At 41.5% G+C, this 20,309-nt stretch overlaps 1 protein-coding gene across 4 annotated transcripts in view; it reads right to left on the reverse strand.

Annotated features, from left to right (window-relative positions):
- LOC130685051 (eukaryotic peptide chain release factor GTP-binding subunit ERF3A-like) overlaps positions 1-18,089 on the reverse strand; it is a 78,344-nt gene extending 60,255 nt beyond the window's left edge. The window contains exons 1-6 of one of the 4 annotated variants that reach the window (XM_057508235.1): positions 8,278-8,412; positions 6,385-6,426; positions 6,224-6,265; positions 5,292-5,519; positions 4,244-4,277; positions 67-103 (exon numbers count right to left, since the gene is read on the reverse strand). In XM_057508235.1, coding sequence (XP_057364218.1) covers positions 67-103; positions 4,244-4,277; positions 5,292-5,519; positions 6,224-6,265; positions 6,385-6,426; positions 8,278-8,284 — 390 coding nt within the window. In that variant the 5' untranslated portion in view covers positions 8,285-8,412. Of the gene's footprint in view, positions 1-66; positions 104-4,243; positions 4,278-5,291; positions 5,520-6,152; positions 6,266-6,384; positions 6,427-8,277; positions 8,413-18,028 lie in introns of those variants that run through there. The other 3 variants (XM_057508234.1, XM_057508236.1, XM_057508233.1) reach the window with 3 other exon arrangements.
- Positions 18,090-20,309: the final 2,220 nt, after the last annotated feature.

Here is a 20,309-nt window from a genome sequence, read left to right on the forward strand (position 1 = left end):
AAAAAGAATCAAAAGGCAGAGACACAGTAGTGAAGCAGAGGAAAAGTTTTATTTAAAGTTACTTACAGAAAAAGTGCAGGCAACTTCAGAGAGAGACAGCACCCTGAAAGGTTGAAAAGAAAGTTTAAAGTGAAAAGGTTATGCCCTTAGGAAGTGCAGGCGACCTCAGGGAGAGGAGCACCCTGAGAGCTTGCGGGTTCCCCCTTTTAAGGATTCTTCAGGAATGTGACTAAGGGCTGGGGTTGCAGAGCTGTTAGGTGGTCTCTGAATAATACTTAGAACTAACTTAACACAAGCAACTTCCTGCTGTGATTTCTCCCTGGGAGCTGAGCCTTCTTGGTCTGGGAGCATATCAAACAAGACTGCTTCCCCTGCCCCCAGGGTGGGCCGAGTTATTGTCTGTTTGCTAAAGAGTAAGTTAAGAATCTTCTCAACTTCCTGGGTATTAAAACACAATCTTATTTTTAAGATGAAATCCTTCCTGCCTGTGACTATGTTGTTTATGCTGGGCTTACTTGCCATTATTAATTGCCCAGACTGCAAACTACTTGATTAGGGCCAAAGGAGAAAAAAAAAAAAGCATGTAGGTTAAGTCAAAAAAATAAGCTGGGCCTGCATGATTAACACAATAAAGCCATGGGCTATGCTGACATATCCTCCTTTCTCTGGGGAATATTCAAACATTCCAGGTCAAGTTGCTCCAGGCTTTTTGAGCTTTAACTGATCCACTCTGGGTCATTTTTAGTGGGCTTTTTCCTGGCCTTATTCTCTTTCCATCCCACTCATATCTATTTTCCTGCCTAACAGGGTGTGGTCCCTTCCTCTCTGGGAAAAAAACAGGCTAATAAGCACAAGAAAGTTGTGACCTCGCTGGCAGTCAGGTGCCACTGAGGAGCCATTTCTGGCAGAACTTCTCCCAAGCCACTGGAAAGCCAGGTGGCCTCCTGCCTCCCAAGGAACCCAGCCTGGGAAGCCCTGTTGAAGCACCCAGGGTTCTGTTGGCCTGGCCCTCCACAGGGTACGGCACCCAGAGAAGCAGTCTCTGGTAGTAGCCTCCGAGATGAGGTCCTTTTCCACTGGTGCAGGATCAGGGATCCAAGAATTCCAACAGAAAACACAAGCAATAAGCACATCGGCAAGAGGTAGCCTACGTCCCTTGCCCCCACCCTGGACCCCTTACCTGGATAGGGAGTTCAAAATAAAAATCATCAACATTCTAATGGAGGTATGGAAAGACATTCAAGAACTCAGGAATGAATTCAGGTCAAAGATCCAATCGTTGAAGAGCACAATGGAGGGTACTAAAAGCAGGTTGGATATGGTGGAGGAGACAATGAATGAAATAGAAACTAGAGAAGAGGAATACAAAGAAGCTGAGGCACAGAGAGAAAAAAGAATCTCTAAGAATGAAAGAATATTGAGAGAACTGTGTGACCAATCCAAGCAGAACAATATTTGCATTATAGGAGCACCAGAAGAAGAAGAGAGAGACAAAGGGATAGAAAGTGTCTTTGAGGAGGTAGTTGCTGAAAACTTCCCCAATCTGGGGAAGGAGATAGTCTCTCAGGCCATGGAGATCCACAGATCTCCCAACACAAGGGACCCAAGGAAGACAACACCAAGACACATAGTAATTAAAATGGGAAAGATCAAGGATAAGGACAGACTGTTAAAAGCAGCCAGAGGCAGAAATAAGATCACATACAAAGGAAAGCCCATCAGGCTAACAACATCAGACTTCTCAGCAGAAACCTTACAGGACAGAAGGGAGTGGCATGATGTATTTAATGCCATGAAGCAGAAGGGCCTGGAACCAAGAATACTTTATCCGGCAAGATTATCATTTAAATTTGAAGGAGGGATTAAACAATTTCCAGTAAGCAAAAGCTGAGAGTTTACCTCCCACAAACCATCTCCGCAGTCTATTTTGGAGGGACTGCTATAGATGGAAGTGTTCCTAGGGTTGGGTAGCTGTCACCAGAGGTAGTAAAACAACAGTAGGGACGGTGGAGCAGCTGATAGCGAGGCAAATGCAAAATTAAAATGACTATCCCCAATGTCAATCAAGGGATAGACAAAAAGTACAGAATTTGATACCTAATATATAAAGAATGGAGGAGGAAGAAAAAGGAGGAGAAATAGAAAAGAACTTTTAGATTGTGTTTGTAACAGCATACTAAGTGAGTTAAGTTAGACTCTTAGATAGTAAGGAAAGTAACCTGGAACCTTTGGTAACCACAAATCTAAAGCCAGGGTATTATGCTCAGTGAAATAAGCCAAGCGGAGAAAGACAAATACCAAATGATTTCACTCATCTGTGGATTATAAGAACAAAGGAAAAACTGAAGGAACAAAACAGCAGCAGAATCACAGAACCCAAGAATGGACTAACAGTTACCAAAGGGAAAGAGACTGGGGAGAATGGAAGGGTAGGGAGGGTTAAGGGTGGGGAAGAAGAAGGGGTATTATGATTAGCATGTATAATGTGAGGGGTGGGGGAAAGGGGAGGGCTGTGCAACACAGAGAAGACAAGTAGTGATTCTACAACATCTTACTATGCTGATGGACAGTGACTGTAATGGGGTTTGTGAAAACAAAAAAAAGAAGAAATGGGTCTAATTTAGGAGGGATTAAAAATGAAAGGCCTTATCCTACAGTAGGGGAGAATATATTTGTAAATGACCCATATGATAAAGTGTTAACATCCAAAATATATGAACTCATATGCCTCAATACCAAAAAAACAATAACCCAATTAAAAACTGGGGGAAGGACATGAACAGACACTTCTCCAAAGAAGAAATCCAAAGGACCAACAGGCGCATGCAAAGATCCACATCACTAATCATAAGGGAAATGCAAATTAAAACCACACTGAGTATCACCTCACAGCAGCCAGGATGGCCACTATCTGAAGACAAGAAATAACAAATGCTGGTGAGGATGTGGAGAAAGGAGAACCCTCCTACGCTTTGGTGGGAATGTTTAAATTGGTGCAATTGCTGTGGAAAACAGTATGGAGGTTCCTCAAAAAACTGAAAATAGAAATACCATTTGACCCAGTAATTTATACCCCCCAAAAAAACAAAACCCCTGATTTGGAAAGACATATGCACCCCTATGTTTACTGCTGCACTATTTGCAATAACCAAGGTACGGAAGCAACCTAAGTGTCCATCAATAAAATAAAAGATAGATAAATTTAAATAGAATAAAGGATAGATAAATTTATCTATAGGATAAAGAAGATGTGGTACATATACATAATGGAATATTATTCAGCCATAGAAAGAAAAGAAATACTGCCATTTCCAACAACATGGATGGATCTCGAAGGTATTATGCTCAGGGAAACAAGCCAGACAAAGACAAATACTGTATGATTTCACTTATTTGTGGAATATAAAAACAAAGCAAAACAGAAGGAACAAAACAGCAGTAGACTCAGACACTGAGAAGTGACTAGCGGTTACCAAGCTGGTGGGGAATGAGGCTGAGGGGGATAAAAGGATACAATAACTCACAATCACAATATAATTTGGTCAGAATAGTACAGCATGGAGAACATAATCAATGATTATGTAACATTTTTCTACGTTGATTGACAGTAATCACACTAGAGGGGTGAGGATTTAATAATATGTGTAACTGTTGAACCACTGTGTTGTATATTTGAAACTAAAAGACTGTATATCAATGATACTTCAATTAAAAAAAGAAAAGCCTTTTAATTAAAAAGATTTTCAATATTAGAATACATTACTAAAGGTCAACCACGGTGTTTTCATATCTTCTAATCTCAGCATGTTAGCCAACCACCTATCTTTGATTATAAATTTAAGGAGTTGATGGATTAGAAAAATCTTTCCCCCATGCACCTAATTCAAGAACTGCTTTTCATTACTCCCAAGAAAATTATATTCAAAGCAGACTGACATTTCCTATAATCTAGGATTCTGTATTACTTTTTATAGAAAAATCTAAGAGACAGCTTTCATAAATACATTTATGTTCCTGGTGGTGATGACAGAAGATTTTAGAGAAGACCTAAATTCCATCAGAAAATACTAACAACGATCATACTGCAAAAATTACTTAACATCAGCTTTCCCTACAAGTAATGTCATTTTATTATTAATTTTTCTTAAGTTGGGGTAACCTGTTTTATCTCCTTTGTGTGAATGTTTGCAATGCCCAAAACATTCCATTAAATTCACTCTATTATTTCACAGAAAACACTTACATTATTTGTCCTCCAATGGTTGACTTGCCAGCATCTAAAAGTAATCATCAACAATGTGTAAACCAGGTGTAAAAGACAAAAACCCCAAATACCAACAATTAAATACACCAACAACTGAAGGCATCATTTAGCTGATATAATTACATCTTGCAACAGCAACTGAAATGATAGGAATTTGGGGCACACGCTCTGGCTAGTTACCTTCTTCTTTGTAAAATGAAGCTGCTAAGATCCCTGGCAGCTCAACAATGACTGAGAACTGCTTTACTGATAAACAAATGAATTTTTGGACAGATTCCTCCCTGACCGTTAGCTTAGAGCACAGCAACAACAGAATATAAATTACCCCAGCGGAGCCTCAGTGGACAGCAAGAGCAGACCAGGACTGAGAGCTCCATTTAGGTGGTCAGCCTGCCTTTCACTCTTAGCAGATACAGTTGTGCCTTTACAAATTTCAAAAGGGGGCTCGCTACTGAAAAAGGAGGGGAAGCCAGAGACAAAGAGAAGAAAAAAGGACACATAATCCTGTATTTTCCTTTCACAATTTTGGGAGTAAGTCAGAGAACACCTGAATAAATAAAATAGGGTTTTGTTTTGTGCTAAACCAGCAACCTGACTAGCATCCACAACTCACTCCAATTAATTTCTTACATTACGCAAAATCAAACTATGTAGTAAAGTGAATCCTAAAAAGTTAACAGAATAACTGAAGTTCACACAAAAAAATAGGCACATTTTCTAGACTGTTAATTAATAAATGTCATAATATGCTGAGCCATCATCAGTGGTCTAGAGACCAATTATGCATCATACAAATATACTGTAGCTTATTTTCTTCCAGCTTCTATTCCATTATACAACTGTTCATCAGCCCAACCTTCAAGAACAAAGTGCTGCCACTTTTTTGCCAGCTAAAAAATCAAGTTAAAAGTCAAGACATTTAGATCAATTCCAGTTTCACTAAACATCTCCAAGTAGCCAAGTAAGATGTTCTGTTTGTTGTACACAGTAATTCTGGTCATTTCTTATTGCTGTGAACCCAACTTACCTACATGCCCAATGAATACAACATTTACATGTTCCTTCTTAGGAGCACCTGGTGGTGCAACCACAGATTTGGGTTTTGGTATCTCCTCTTCCTCCTCCATCATCTCCTGGGCACCTTCCTCTGGGGGCCTTCCACCTCCCAAGGAGCCACCCACTGGCTCTGCTTCACTGATTTCTTCTTTGTGCTCCCGTGATTCTTCTGGGGACATTTCTGTCTCCCCATTTTCTACTGAAATAAGGTATTTTAACTCAGTATTCTGGTAAAAAAATTTAGAGTCTATACTTTAAAACACAGATGCTTTCAAACAACAAATAGAACTTTGCATATTTAGTTCCAGTTTCCAATGTCTAGTGACACATAGGAAAGTATCTTTCACAACAGAAATGGATAATAGCTTTCAAGCTGGCCTCACTGCTGACATCAGGGCTCTGACTCAGAGACTACAAGAGATTGCTATCTTTATAAAGCTCCATTTCATAAGGACAAACAAAATGTGAACAGGAGATGTATCATTCGTAACAGCCCAGTAACTCCAGCGTCAAAATGCCCTGACAGTGGAAAAAAGGGAAAGTTTAAAACCAGAACACAGGATTTAGGGGCTCCTTTCTTTTCCCTCTACAAGTAATATCTTTGGTATCAACTTTTTGGAAATATAAAACCCTTCAAATTAACAAAGTTACATAAAGGAAGGAATTTCTCACAAAGTAAATGGAACAAGTATAACTATTTAAACTGACTAGCATTCTTCCACCCAATTCCTCTATATTGACAACTACTAAATTTATCACAGCATGGTTAATCCAAACACAAAGATTCAATGCCAGTGTTAACTGTAGGGATTACAATAATCATAACACTTACATTTGCACCTTAAATCTTGAGAGTGAAAGAGTTTCATAATACTGTATTAATATGGTCAGAAATTTTCTTACCAACAGTTTCTGAAAGTTCCATGCTAACAGCTGAATTTGAACCTAGACAAGAAATTGAGATATAATATACATTTACAAAACAATATCTAGCTCTATATACTACAGACAACTTAAATGTTTTCTCAGTCAGATATTCAAAGAGTCATATTATAGATGCTTACCTACACACAACAATTGTTCCTCTTCAGAAGGTTCCACAGGTGCTATTTAATAGAAATAAGTTATATTAAAAATTGGAACTATACATCTATTTTATTTATGTTCTAAAATACAGTAAAAACGTAAGTTCAATAATCCAACAAAAATCTCAATAACCCAGACCTAACTAATGGCAACTAACTCAGGTTTCGAACTACAAATCTGTTTAACCTACTTCTAAAAACCTGCCAATCACAGCCAATTTTCAAACCTTTTAGTAACTGAAATGTACTCATAAAAGTATGCTTATTCTCATATTTTGCTTCAAAAACTTTTCTATCACAGATATTTAAAGAGTAATCGGCAGCATACACAGATCAGATTAGGAAGATTTTGCTCAACGAAGACACATTACTTCTCTAGTTTCTCTTGGTAGCTGTAGTCAAAGAAGGCTGTGATTAGCCCTTTTAAAAATTCTATAATCATACATGTTTTATCATCAAGATCCTTGAATAAATTCTATTTGATACCAATGAAGTTAAAAGGACATTCGTATAAAGTCCCTGAAATGTGTACGGGCCCTTATAACAAACATCTCAGAAAAGATGATTAAAATGACACTGGTTTTGTCCCTCTATTAGAATTGTAAGATCAAGCAACAATCCAGTTTCCACAATTGTCACACTGAAAATCTACTTTGATATCACTGAAAGAGATGTATGAGAAATATATACTGATACTTACATGTTTAAGTTTCTTTTTATATCTGAAAGCCTAATGATACTCTGGTATGAAAGTGCCCTTGCTTTAAAGAATCTCCAAGATGCAAAAAAGACACTGAAGAATTTGAAGTCACAGGAATCCCGCACACCAATAAACACTGAATTGATAATCTGTCAAAGTCATATTTAAAATCACTCCACGGAAAGTATTAAGACCTGTAAGTCAAGAAAAGTTTTCGGCCCAATCTTCTATAACGTGCACTAGTGAAGAAAGGAGTTTCTTGACCCTGAAAGGTAAAGGGCAACCAAGATCTCTTGAGAAGTGATATGCTTAGTGTCACTGCTGATGATCCCACACAGTGGTATTTGGATGACCTTTGAACGGAAAGACACCTCAGCCAGCAACAACAGCATGGCTTCCACCGCGGCGCAGTGCAGCTGGAGAGGAGAGGCTAAGCGCAGAGGTAACAGGGGTGACACCGGACAGGTGCAGGAAGGAAGAGTGAACGGTCTAAGACACCCCAACCTACGCGATTAGCAGGATGTTAACAGAAATGGAAAAAGCATTTGAACTAGGTTTGGAAGAAACAGGAATTGTACTTCACAAAAGACTTTTTTTCACTTCCTATTTCAAAGAAAAGTTTACAGGTATAGTAAGGAAAAATCACTCAACTTCCAGAGAAAGTCAGGCAGTGCTAGGTGATCAGGCGGACGTGCCAACCTCAGGATGGAGGAGGCAGCAGACGCTGGTGCTGAGAGGCCAGCACTGGGCTGACTCCTGGTTTTAAAGCCTAGAGTGTCATGTACAAGTTGTGAGAGGCAATTATTTCACTGAATCATGGAAATGACATGCCATCTGCCTGACAGGATTGCTCAGAGCACTGAATGAGAGTACACATCTGTTTAGTATCAATTAAAGAACTCCTCGCACCTAGGAGATATTCAACAAGTGACTCCCCACTCCCTAATATGTAATGAGCCGTCAGTTCAATTCTATCAACTAACATATACTGCACATCTATTATGGGTGCAGACAGGGATAGAAACACTCACAAATCCACACAGTGCTGGAGGCAGGGTTGGAGGTTGTGGCAAGTTACCCTAAATCCACTTAAATGTTTATTGAGCCCTCATGTGCTGATTGCTATCTTATTTAACCACCCCCCCAACCCTATGAAGTAAGCGGTAACTTACCTAACATTCTGACATATTAGAATGGGCTTCTCCAAGTTACACAAATGCCACCTTGCCCTTCCTCAGACAGCCCTTGCTGAAAATCCCTCAGTAAAAGTAAACTGAGTAAGTGATGACACAGTTAGGATGGTCAAGCATTTTAAGGCAAGGAAGACTGAGACAATCAGTATGGGGGCTCTCTCATCACTTATAAGACATCCCAAACTGCAAATGGGCATTATAAGACCGAACAGTACACACACCTCAACACCTGTTCTACAACCAAGTCTTAGATTTACAAATACACAATACATGCCTAAGGCTGTAAGGCACCTCTCAGGACAGTGACATCATGGCTGCATAATGCAGCATAATAACTGCTCATGGTTTTATTTTTCAAAACACCCTACATTTATAACACATTTGTCTTCAGTTTGTACAGCTTACAGAGGCAGAGACAGGGTCAAGTACAAACAGCAATTAAGTTATTAATATACACGTAATGATGACATTAAAGGGCCTCAAAATAAGAAGCTGACAGTAGTTTCCCCAGGATGGAAGAAAAAGAGCTTATCCTTGCATTCAGACCACGGATCACATTACAATTCAAATGACAATGGTAGCAACATCTGCGAACTGATGTTTTTGGAACAATGAACCAGAAAAATCAGATACAGCAACACGTTCTTTACATTTAAACTTATCAGTGTATTTGTACCCGTCTCTTCTCTCACACACATATGCATTCACACACATCTCCAACCCTTTCTCATTCTACTCCTATTATTCATAATATACATCACATCCAGATTTACTGGCTACTAATGCGCATAGGCTTAGAATTCTACCAGGTCCAAAGTTACTTATTCATGGCTGGCAAACATACCCATTAAGGGCTTGATTTTCAAGTCCTGCATGCTTCATATCTGCTAGTCGAGCAGAAGTTAGTAAACCTCCCAAGGAATGAAAACAGTTTCATATTTTCTAATGGTATCTCCATGTTCAGAAGATACATCCTCATCAGGAGCACACCCTCGTTCAAAAAAGAACAATTCTAATTAGGTGGGAAAGTTTATCAGAAGTGTACTAGTTTATAAAACTGCCATACCTCAAATTAAAAGAAACTAATGCTATAGTTGATGATAAAGGAAGATTAATGAACTGGCTGTGATACAAGGTACATTACCAAAAGTTTTAAAACAAGAAGTGAAAGTGTTTACCAAAAGACAGTCAGGCAACAGAACTGACTATGGTTTAACACAGACGATACTGTGAGTCTTAAAACTCTTAGTTAAAAGTTGATAATGGTGCAATAAGCCAGACACAAAAGATCACATGTACAATTCCATTCACATGAAATATTCAGAATAGGTAAATTCATACACTCAGAAAGTAGATTGGTGGTTGCCAAAAGCTGGGAAAAGGGGAGTATTAAATGACTGCTAAAGAGTATGATTTCCTTTGGAGGCGATGAGAACATCTGGAACCTTGAGGTAGTAAGCTGCACAACGCTGCGAATATACCAAATGCCACCGAACTGTTCACTTTCAAATGGCTAATTTCATGTCATATGGATTTCACCTCAATTTTTAAAAACACAAATTTTTTTTTTAAGATTTGATTATGGATCAAAGGACTTTAACACAGAGACTCTTACTTGGCCAGTTCATGTGAAGGCCACACTAGTGGTGGGCTGTGAAAGCCAGGTTTCAGTTCAAGTTATATTTTAAATATAACGTCTGGCCAATTCTTAAGGTGCTTAATCCACATAGTCCATAAATCAGCAATTTAAGTGTGTACTGCTTTAGATATATAAAACTAATCTTTCATCTCTTTACACACAAAACAACAATATGTAAAAGTCATCCTACTTAAATTTCTTAGTCCTGTTAGCTAAATGGTGTTCACTATTAATGAATAAAAACTTCAGTGCTGTCGCAAACGTCACAAGTGTCTTACACTACACTGAAGTAAGAAACTGTGTGACAAAATTCTGTCCAATACAAGCTTCTGCAATCATGGAAATGTTCTGTTTCTGTGCGGTGATATGACCGTCACTTAGCCACATGTGGCTATTAGGCACTTGAAGGTGGCTGTGAACAAGGAACTGACTTTTAAATTGAAACATTTAGTTTTAATTAAAGAGCCATAAGTGCACAGTTCTAGATCCCCTTAAGGATTCTCCTCAATTGTAATACAAAACTTTCCACTTTTATCCCACCACCCTGCCCACCCCATTACCCAGCTTAGGATGGCTCTTCTGAGCTCCTCTAGGGTAGGACCCTTCTTGCAGCTGTAAGCACACCTACACACAGATCTCAGTTCTGGTTTCCTAAGACATTAGAAACTTCCAGAATGACTGTGGTTTTCTGAAATACAGAGCCTTTTCCCACCTCCTGTAAAGTCTCCACAGGTTGAAACGGTGTACATACCGGTTAAGTATGTAATTCATTGTGCCTGGACTGTAGCCGTTTCTTTTGGTTTTCATAGGTCACTAGTTCCTTATAGTCTTATCACTTCAGTTTTCTCACCATCTGTAGCAGTCCACCTATATATTTACTGCATTTCCATCAGGGTTCAATAGACTGAAAACAACTTTGTATGTGTCAGTTTTCCAAGAAGGGGTTAGAGAAACAATACTGAAGAGATGCTGAAGTACAATTTGCATAAGGAACTAAAAATTCTCTAGCACCCAGATGACCATACACTCCCAACCAAATCTGCCTGCCTGAGGTATTTCTCTCCCACAGACAATACTGAAAACCAGTAAAGGCAGACATCACAGCCAAACGCCCACACAACACATGAAATGTCCATGGTTTTGCCTTAACTACCTATGCTCTCAAAATAAAAAGGTACAATGCTATAGCGGTGAAGAGAGCTGTTTCAAATTATCTCACATTATTTCCTAAAATGTAGGAAGAAGTAATTTCAAAGTAGGGCATTGCCTACTTATCACAATGTCATCCTGCTACTACTGAGACAGAACAGGGAGGTGGTGCCATAGGCCACAATCTCACAGACATGGTTTCTGAAAAAGTGTCTCAGCCAAAAAGACCTTTTCATAGCAAATAACAGGGAGAAGACTAGCTGAGTTACTATTACTAGAATAAACTTTGAAATCAGACATAGAGTTTAACCCTGGCTCCTCCACTTACTAGGAGATGTCACCTCATTTATTTAGCTTTTCTGAGCCTTAATTTTCTTATCTATAAAAGGACTCAACATAACCTCAATAACCTCAAGAGATTGTTGTGAAGATAAAAGCATATGAAGCAAGTAACTGCTCAATAAGTTTATTATTACAAGCTTTTCAAAGCCCCATATTAACAAAACTTTTGAAGAATAAACGCAAGAAAGGCAAATTCTAGGGCCTCTCTCAGGAAATCCATGCTGGTTGGTGGTCAAGATGTTAGCCCCAGGGATGCCCTTCTCCCCAGTCAACAGCACGGTATAATGGAAAGGGCACTAAGCTAGCAGTTGGCTAAAAGATTCCAGACTCCACTGTTGCTGAATCGGAGTCACTGAGTATCTGTAGGCTTCAGTTTGTTTCTCTGAAAAGACTGTACTACTTCCAGGGTCACTTCCAGCCCTAACATTCTACGAACTATTCATTCACTAAAAGCAATGACACACATCCACCTGAGTGGGCTTTCTGTAGAGTAACTAAGATCCACTATGTTTTTCAAACAACCGTAAAACATAGGTTTATTTATAATTTATACCCCATTTACTTAAAAAATACTGTAGGTGAACTTAAAATACTTTGCAGACAACCAACCATCCAAAGGAGCTGGACACACCACTGAGTAGTACAGTGGCCCACTGTGGTTCTATAGAAACGGTCAATGCAGAAATTGCCCCAACAGCATTCTAAGGCATGCACTTTCTGCTTGTTTCAAGGCGAGTGGCTTACAATTACCTGGTTGGAATGTGGTTTGGATTGCGTGTAACCACTCTTAGGTTAGGCTGGTGAAAGATGCTCAAGAAATCCTTACTGTTTCTCTCACCTAGAAAGCAGAATTATGATGGGGAACTGGCTCAACTTGGAGTACTGTGACAACTAGATTTCCTAAAACAAAGTCACTTAGGAAAAAAATACACCTACAGCCTAGCCTGCTTTGTTAAAATCTACTGAAAACAAGGACACCACTTTTAAGAAGCTTTGGTATGAATCAACAAACGACAGCTTAAAAGGAAGCCTAAGGATGTCAGAATAATCAAGAACTTTCACCTAGTGGCCATATTCTTGCTGCCCAATAATTTAAGAACTGTGAATTTAATGATGAAATTCTTAATTAACATGCCCAGTAGACATACCAGTAAATAAAAGCTGCTCCAAAGAGGGTCTATTCTCAATCAAAATTTCATAATGGCAGTAACTCACTGTTAGGTATGAGCACCAAGCAGTGTAAAAAGGTAACTGATGCTCTACTCTAGCAATTTCCTAGCAAGCTGAAATAAAACACCAAAACACAAGAAATGTAAATTTTATGTGAATTATATCTGAACTTAAAAAACACTATGGTATTAACAAAGAAGAGTACCAGAAAATGTATCTCTAGGTTTATGATTAGGATAAGATTGAAATGAGTTACAAAGGGCACCTATGAACAACTCCTCTGCTCAGCTTTGAAACCCTCTCAAGCATGTTATGTCTTCCATTAGAGTAAATTGGGGGTCTGACCCCTTTCTAGACTCCAGGACTACGATTAATTCATCTTGTGGTGTCACTTCAAGTGCCCAGCACAGTATCCTGCGTTCTGTAAACACAAACATGTTTGTTCATTAATTGCTATACATCATTCTGAGCAGAAACCAGACTTACATCTCAAAAAATTCCATTCTAATACTGCCAACTCACCAAAAAAGACTATTGAATCCTTTTCATTCCTTTCTCTTCGACTAGAAAAACAGTAATATTTTAACACTCTAAGACATTTCCTCCCCAGCAAACAAAAACAAAACAAGGCTTAAAATTTGTCATCTACTCTACTTCCCTAACTCGCCCTGAGAAATTTTAATCGCTATCTTTTCTTGCAGTACAATTTCAGAGGTGGTGAAAAACAAGGGACAGAAGAAAGCCATGTACAAAACCTGAAGTAAATAAAAGCTGCTCCAAAGAGGGTCTATTCTCAAGCAAAATTTCTTACCAGTTCAAATAGCTGCTCACAAGGAAAGCACTGGTTCATGTAATGCCTTCACTTACTCCCTAAATCCTCACACTGGAGCCATTGCAAGCATGTAAAATCACGAAATAAGAGCCCAAATCTAATAATTGGTTAAGTCAAGATAAGAAATAACTAGCTAGAAAACGAGGTAGGAAAAGAAATAACACTCCTGGAACAGTATTTCCCCCTCACCTTCTCTGCCTACTTTACTTACTGTCCCACTGAAGACTTTGTTACTGTAGAGATTTCAGTCTCATGGGAAAAGGAAAATCCAGTCAAGAACCTCATCTATCTTCTGTCTAAACTTATCTCTCAGTCAACAGGTATCACTTAAAATCATAATAAAGTCTAAGAGCCCTTCTGAACAAAACAATTACGTAAGATTCTGCACTCTACTCTGGTGACCCTGAAGAGGTCACTTTTGAGACTACTCAGTGATTAACAAGCAGCCACCACGTACTAGTGACGGTTGCATTAACTTTGTGCATATACTAAAAACCACTGAAGCATACACTTAATGGTGAATTCTGTGATATGTGATTATATCTCTGTCACTAAAAAAAGAAGAAAATCCCTTCCCCATAAAAAGACATCCATCAAAAACCAAGTACTATGAAACAGAACATTCCTCTTTAAAATTCAGATTCCATAATACTATGTGCTACGTTTTGGAGATAGTTCCTCCTCTGAGGGCTGCTGGTTTTATTCTATACTCATTTTTTACTGGCAGAGTTCTGAGAGATGTTAAGGGTGGGATGGTGAAAGGACACCACACCATTACTAGAGAAGCCTGGATGTTCTACAAGTCCAAGTTCTATGCTCTAAAACTTTTGTGTCCCCCTCAAAAATTCATATGTTGAAATTCTAATGCCCCATGTATTGGACTTAGGTGAGGTTTTCTGGAGGCCTTAAGTCATAACGGCAGAGCCATGACGAATGCATTTCACAAAACAGCTCCTTTATAAAAGAGGCCCCAGGGAGCTCCCTTGCCCCTTCCACCATGTGAGAACAAGAAGCCAGCAATCTGGTCTGAGAGAGGGAAGGAGGCCCTCATCTGACCAGGCTGGCACCCTGATCTCGGTCTTCCAGCCTCCTGAGCTGTGAGGGATAAATTTTGTTGTTTACAAGCTACCCAGTCTGTGGTACGGTACTACACAGCAGCCCAAATGGACCAAGACACCAAGTAATCCTGAATTAAATCGCTAAACTTACTTCTCATTCAACAATAAAAAAGAATGAACTGTGTGCAAATTGAAACTCAAAATAAGTACATTCTAGCATAGAAAATGTTTGTTCTCTTACACAGAACCCTTGTCCTCCACATTTTCATTCATTTCAGGACCTCTACTTTAAAGAGTATCACGTAGTCAATTTACTTGGATCCACAGAGAATTGAACTTAAATGAATTACACTTGGTTACACTTAATTTGTATTCTACTTAATCATTCTGTTGGAAACCTGTATTACTTTTTCAGAGAGCTAAGATCAACACTGAATCCCAAGTTTTTACTTGGGAGGCTGGAAACAGGCATAACCACCCAGCAGCATTCTACTTAAGGTGGATGACACTGTGCAAAAACTTTTATGGTGACTGGTTGCTCAAGGAACCACCAGAAAAACCCAACTAGCCTATTTTCAGGAGAAACGACAGATATTCATCCTGGACAGGAACACTTAAGAAGTCATTCAGTGTTCTACCTCTAGACTTCCTCCTTCAAGAGCTCTTCCTCCTATCCAGCTTAAAAACAGGGACCCTACCACAAATTTCAACAAGGGCTTAACAACCAAAGAAAACATGCTCCCCTTGTGTCTATTTCCTCACTATAAAAAAACTTGCAACTTTTATGGCTCCCCCTTTGTCAATTTCTAAGGACAAGTTTCCAATTTTTTCTCTGCTTCTTCCAGGCATAGTTCTCTGCTATGATGGTGGTACTTCATGGACCTGTATGGGTTCAAACATGCAATCCAACAGTCCCACATCTCTCTGGACCTCAATTTATAAACCATTCTTTTCCAAATAGACAACCCTAAAGAGGACACTTTTTAAAATATGAACTGGCATTTTGTAGAAGCAGTTGACAAAGTCAGTAACACCAAAATAGTTTGATAAAACTGAAAAAAACTGACCACCAAGTAACAAAGAAAGTACTTTTCTTATAACCGCTTCCTTACATATTTTTACATCTCCACTTCTAACAGTGTCACAGAGAAAAGGATTAAGAATAAACCAGCAAGTTGGCACATACCAGTAAGAGGAAAGACAGCTCTTCTACCTAACAGGTAAAGCCTAGTCACCCAACAATGTCTACTCCAGATCACTGCTCTGAGGATGGCTGTCCCTTCCTGACTCACTGGCTGATGGGTGGACAAGCTGGAAATGGAGTTCCAAGTCTAGCCAGAGTGGTGCTGGTGGCTCCAGAGTGAGGAGGGACGGCCAAAAAAGAAACAAGAAAATGGCTGGATAAAAGGAATCTGCATGATAAGGTATGGGGAACCGGGCACTTTTAGGGGTTGGTAAGTGAACTTTATTTAAGTAGGCCAGATGGCTTGATCTAAGCAAAGAAATAAAAGCTAAGCTTTCTTGTTCAAAGGCAAAACATCAAGTAAAATCAAACAACCAAATTCAAACTGTGCTCACATATGTACTTACTTCACAGAAGTACTTCTCCAAACTCTCTGCCTCTACACAGAAAACTGTAGCAAGTTTCTGAAGAAGCTAAAGTCCCAGAGCACTTTCATGATGTCCATTTACCTAGGAAATACAACGTGGAACTTCAAAGAGAAATCAACAATCTATTCTCACAAATTGCCAAGAACATCTGTGATCTGGTTCTCCAATACCCTGGCTCACCAAGGTACATTCCTTTCTCTCTTTAAGCCAATATTGACAGTTCCTAAAATAAGCACTTTTTTATACAGGGGAGAATAGTTAACTTCACTCATTGGACATTCCCAGAAGATCAGTACCCGAAAGCCTGTCATCCTATCACTTAAGCAGCCCCGAAATACAGAAAGCTTTTTAAAGACCAAACCTGACTTGAAACCACACAAAACATTCTACTAGCTATGGTCAGAATGGCACGTGAGAACTATTAAGCTATAATACCAAGTATCTGAACAGACTAATTACTGACACGTGAAAATAAAGAGTGACTTACAATACCAAGCAGCCTGAATAAGGTATCCGATTTTGACACGTTTAAAATTCTAAACGTGTCATTAAGGCGAGAAGTCCCACTTAAGAAAAAGGGAAAACAAATCAATGTAGTTTCCTATACACATTACGGGAGGAACTCTTACTTTTAACACTGTGAACTTCACAAGCTTACACAATGCTGAGGACTAAAAGATCTCTGAAGTGAGGGCCAACAGTTTCTGCCGGATCACAAGACTGCAATGCATCTTGGGATTCCTTCAGGACACTTCAGTGCCAGATACCCAAAACGTTAATTACAGTTTCAAAAATAGAAGTTGGAGCAAGAGACGCTCTCTCGCCTAGGCATAAGGTGGTGAAGGGAAAACTCGGGCGCTCGTCCTCCCAGCTCCTCGGGTCTGGCTCGCTCAACGTCCACCCACCTCCTGGTTCCATCTGTCCCACGTCTGGGCCTCGTGGCACTGATGGCCGCGGTCCCCTCTCCGTCCCATATGGTTCTCAGTTCTAGTGGGTAGCTGCGGTCCCCGGGGAAGGGACGGGCTCTAGATCCCTCCCGTGTCGCCGACACGCGGCTACCGCTCCTCCAGGCCCTCCGCTGCGCCCGGGCCGCCCCACCCAGGGCTGCCCGCGCCCGGCGCCGCTGTCAGCGCCCCACGTGCCGCCGGGCCTCGAGGCCGCGCGTTCCCCGCCCTGCGGGGCAAGCCGCAGACCCGTCCCCCCACCAAACCAAGGTGGGCTCCGGCCTCCCGCTCGGCTGCTCCCGCGTCCCGGCCCCTTTACCCGAAGGGCCTCCCGCGCCACTGTCGGCTCCGTGGTGGTGGGCGCCGGCGCAGCGCCAGCCGGGGGTGGCGACGGCTGGGCCGGGCCACGCAGGAAGGACGGCACGAACTCGGCGGCGTGGACGTTGGGCACGAAGGGCTTGGCATTGACGTTGAGCTGCCGGCTGAAGGCCGCGCTGAGGTGCTCACGCTGGGCCTCGGCGGCCGCCGCCGCCAAGGAGCCGCCGGCGCCGCTGCACGGGCCCGAACCGGGGGCTTCCATGTCCGCCTGGTCCCAGCAGTCGGGCGCTGAGTCGCTGCTGCTCCCGCCGCTGCTGCTCCCGCCGCTGCTGCCCGGATCCACGATCGGGGGTGGGGTGGGGGGGCGCGTGTGTGATGAAGAGAGGGCGGGAAATGGAGGAGGAGGCAACAAGCCGGGGAGGAGCAGGCCGCGCTGACCCCGGGAAGTGGGAGGCAGAAGGGCTGGGGGATAGCGACAGAGTCCCCGGAGTCCCTGCGGCAGCAGCTCCAGTCCCCACTCCGAACTCGCGACAACGGTGGCGGCGGCGGCAGCTCAACCCTGCTCGTGTGGACCAGCCGATATCCTCCCACCCAACCCAGGCACCTCCAACTGCCTCACCGGCCACCCCACGCCCGGCGCAGATTGTTCCTTCGCCGCCACCCTTACCTGAGCCTCGGTAGTTCTCGGCTCCGTTCGTCCCTGCTTCCGGCTATGAAGCACGGCCAAAGACGGAACTACGAGTTCCGACAGGGCCCGCGTGACCCCGTTGCGGTTTTCCCGGGGGCCGATGGGAGTCGGAGTTCCGTGGCCCGGAGCAACCGGAAGGGTCTCCGGCTCCCGGCAGGCAGCGCGAAGAGGCGGGGACCTGGTCGCCCTCGCGGCTCCACCTGTCACCGGGTGGGGCAGCGCAGGGTTGGGTCTTGGCGCCGGTCCGTGCGGGGCCTCCGATCCAGAGCCTTTCAGCTGTCGCCGGCGGTCCACTCTGTCCTGTGAGGCACAGGATGAGGGAAAACCGACAGCAGTTCTACGGGGGATAAAGCTTTCAACCACTGGACATCCCTTCCTTCCCTTTCACCGGCCTCTGAGCGTTCTCCGTCGCACAGTCTCCCTACGTTCATTCTCTTCCCACCTTTCTTCTCCCCGCCTCGAGCAAGATTTTGTCCTACATTATGACGCCCAACTTAGAGCGTCTCTCATTTCATGTATTCATTTGGTAGAACAGACAATAAACCGTAAGACATTATAACTTAACCTACAATGTGGCTCGTAAGGCGCTCGGGTCCAGGCTCAGCGCCAACAGAGGGCATTATTAACTGGAAGCCCCTGACGATTCACTGTCTGTTTGACGAGTCTTCCAAACTTTTCCATCCCTTCCTCCTCCCGGTCCAGGGCTTTGCAAATTAAACAGGATTGCCATATTCCATGACGTACCCAGCTGTACCCAACTATTAGGGTGAGTTTGGTGCGTCTAGCTTCTTTATGCACCATTAAATGAAGTGGTTTTCTTTTGAATGGCCAGATTTGCTGTAAGTATAACCGCAGTACTTCACTGACTGCATCTCACCGTGACTGGGTGCATTTAGGTAAATGTGGGAAAAGCACGAACGAAAGACAAAGATAAATACTTAGACCCAACTGCATGAAGTAGGAAAATAACGTTGCCCTGAGCATCTGTTGTTTTCCTGTAATTCACCCATGTGGAGTCCAAATCAGATAAAAACATTGTCGAGATTTTTCTGCAAGGAGTCTAGACAGAGTGCAACTAACCTTCTAAGAATTACAGAGCAAAGGCTTGGACACATGGAAAAGATGGTTCTTAACTTTATGTTAAGGTCCAAATCTCGATTTAGAGGTGAATTTTACTTTTTAATATTTGTATTTTAAGGATAAAAGGGAATTCAGCTTAATGAGGTAGGTCAAAAACGAAGCTGTCAGGTATGCATTAAAATAAGTCTTACACTAAAGTGGTTTGAAATTGTGTTTAACATTAAACTGGCAATTTTATGGATACTTTAAAAAATACACAACACTTAGGCAACTGTAACTGTAAAGAAACCTCTGTTATAATAGCAAAGCTGGCTTTCAGTGTCTCCTCAGGCCTGTGGTCTATAATCCCTGGAATCTGGACATTGATTTTTCCCTCCAATAATAGGTAATGTATTCCTCTGATTAATACAAAGTTCTGGTTACAGCTTATTAATATAGTTCTCTGAAGACCCAATAGAATCTTTCCTAAGAGTGTCCCACTTTCAAATGATCGTCCTCAGATTTACAGAAACATCTTAACAATTGACATAAAAATCAGACCTTCATATATGGGAAATCTGCTTTACTCTTGAATTAGTTAATATTTTTATCTTACACTCACAACAAAAATAAAATACAGTGTGTCTAAAGTAAAGCACCTTCTCACTCAAGGTTTGCACCCCATAACCTGCTCCTAAGAAAATGTCAACGCAAGCAGCTTACTCAAATAGTGAAGCTGCTTCACTATTTCACTGTAGGATGCCATACCTCAAGATATATCCCCCAAAGGGCTACATATGATCATGCTGATAGGTTAGTTCTTCACCTCTAATTAAATTAGTAGTGTTTCTTTGTGCCTGGTACTTTTTCTAGGGACAAGGACAGAAACGGCTAAGCCTGCAGATGAGAAAAGCAGTAGATGTCATTAACTTCCCTGTCCCTGAATAGAATAATTATGGATATTCAGGCAAGAATCCACTCCATTGATTTTCAAATGCTTTGACCTGCCAGGGTTGAGGCACTGCTCCAGCAGGAAAGTGAGAAGCTCTTCTTGATAATTACTGTCGTGCTAAAACTGAGCAACTCGAGGTCAGGGGCTTTTCTTCAACTTCTTTATGTTCCCAATGCCCAATAGAACGCCTTGCATAGAAAACATGCTTAGTAAGTGTTTAATGAATGAACGGGTGAATCAATACGGAGT

This window comes from Manis pentadactyla, chromosome 10 (genome assembly GCF_030020395.1).
Source record: "Manis pentadactyla isolate mManPen7 chromosome 10, mManPen7.hap1, whole genome shotgun sequence".
NCBI classification, from domain to species: Eukaryota; Metazoa; Chordata; class Mammalia; order Pholidota; family Manidae; genus Manis; species Manis pentadactyla.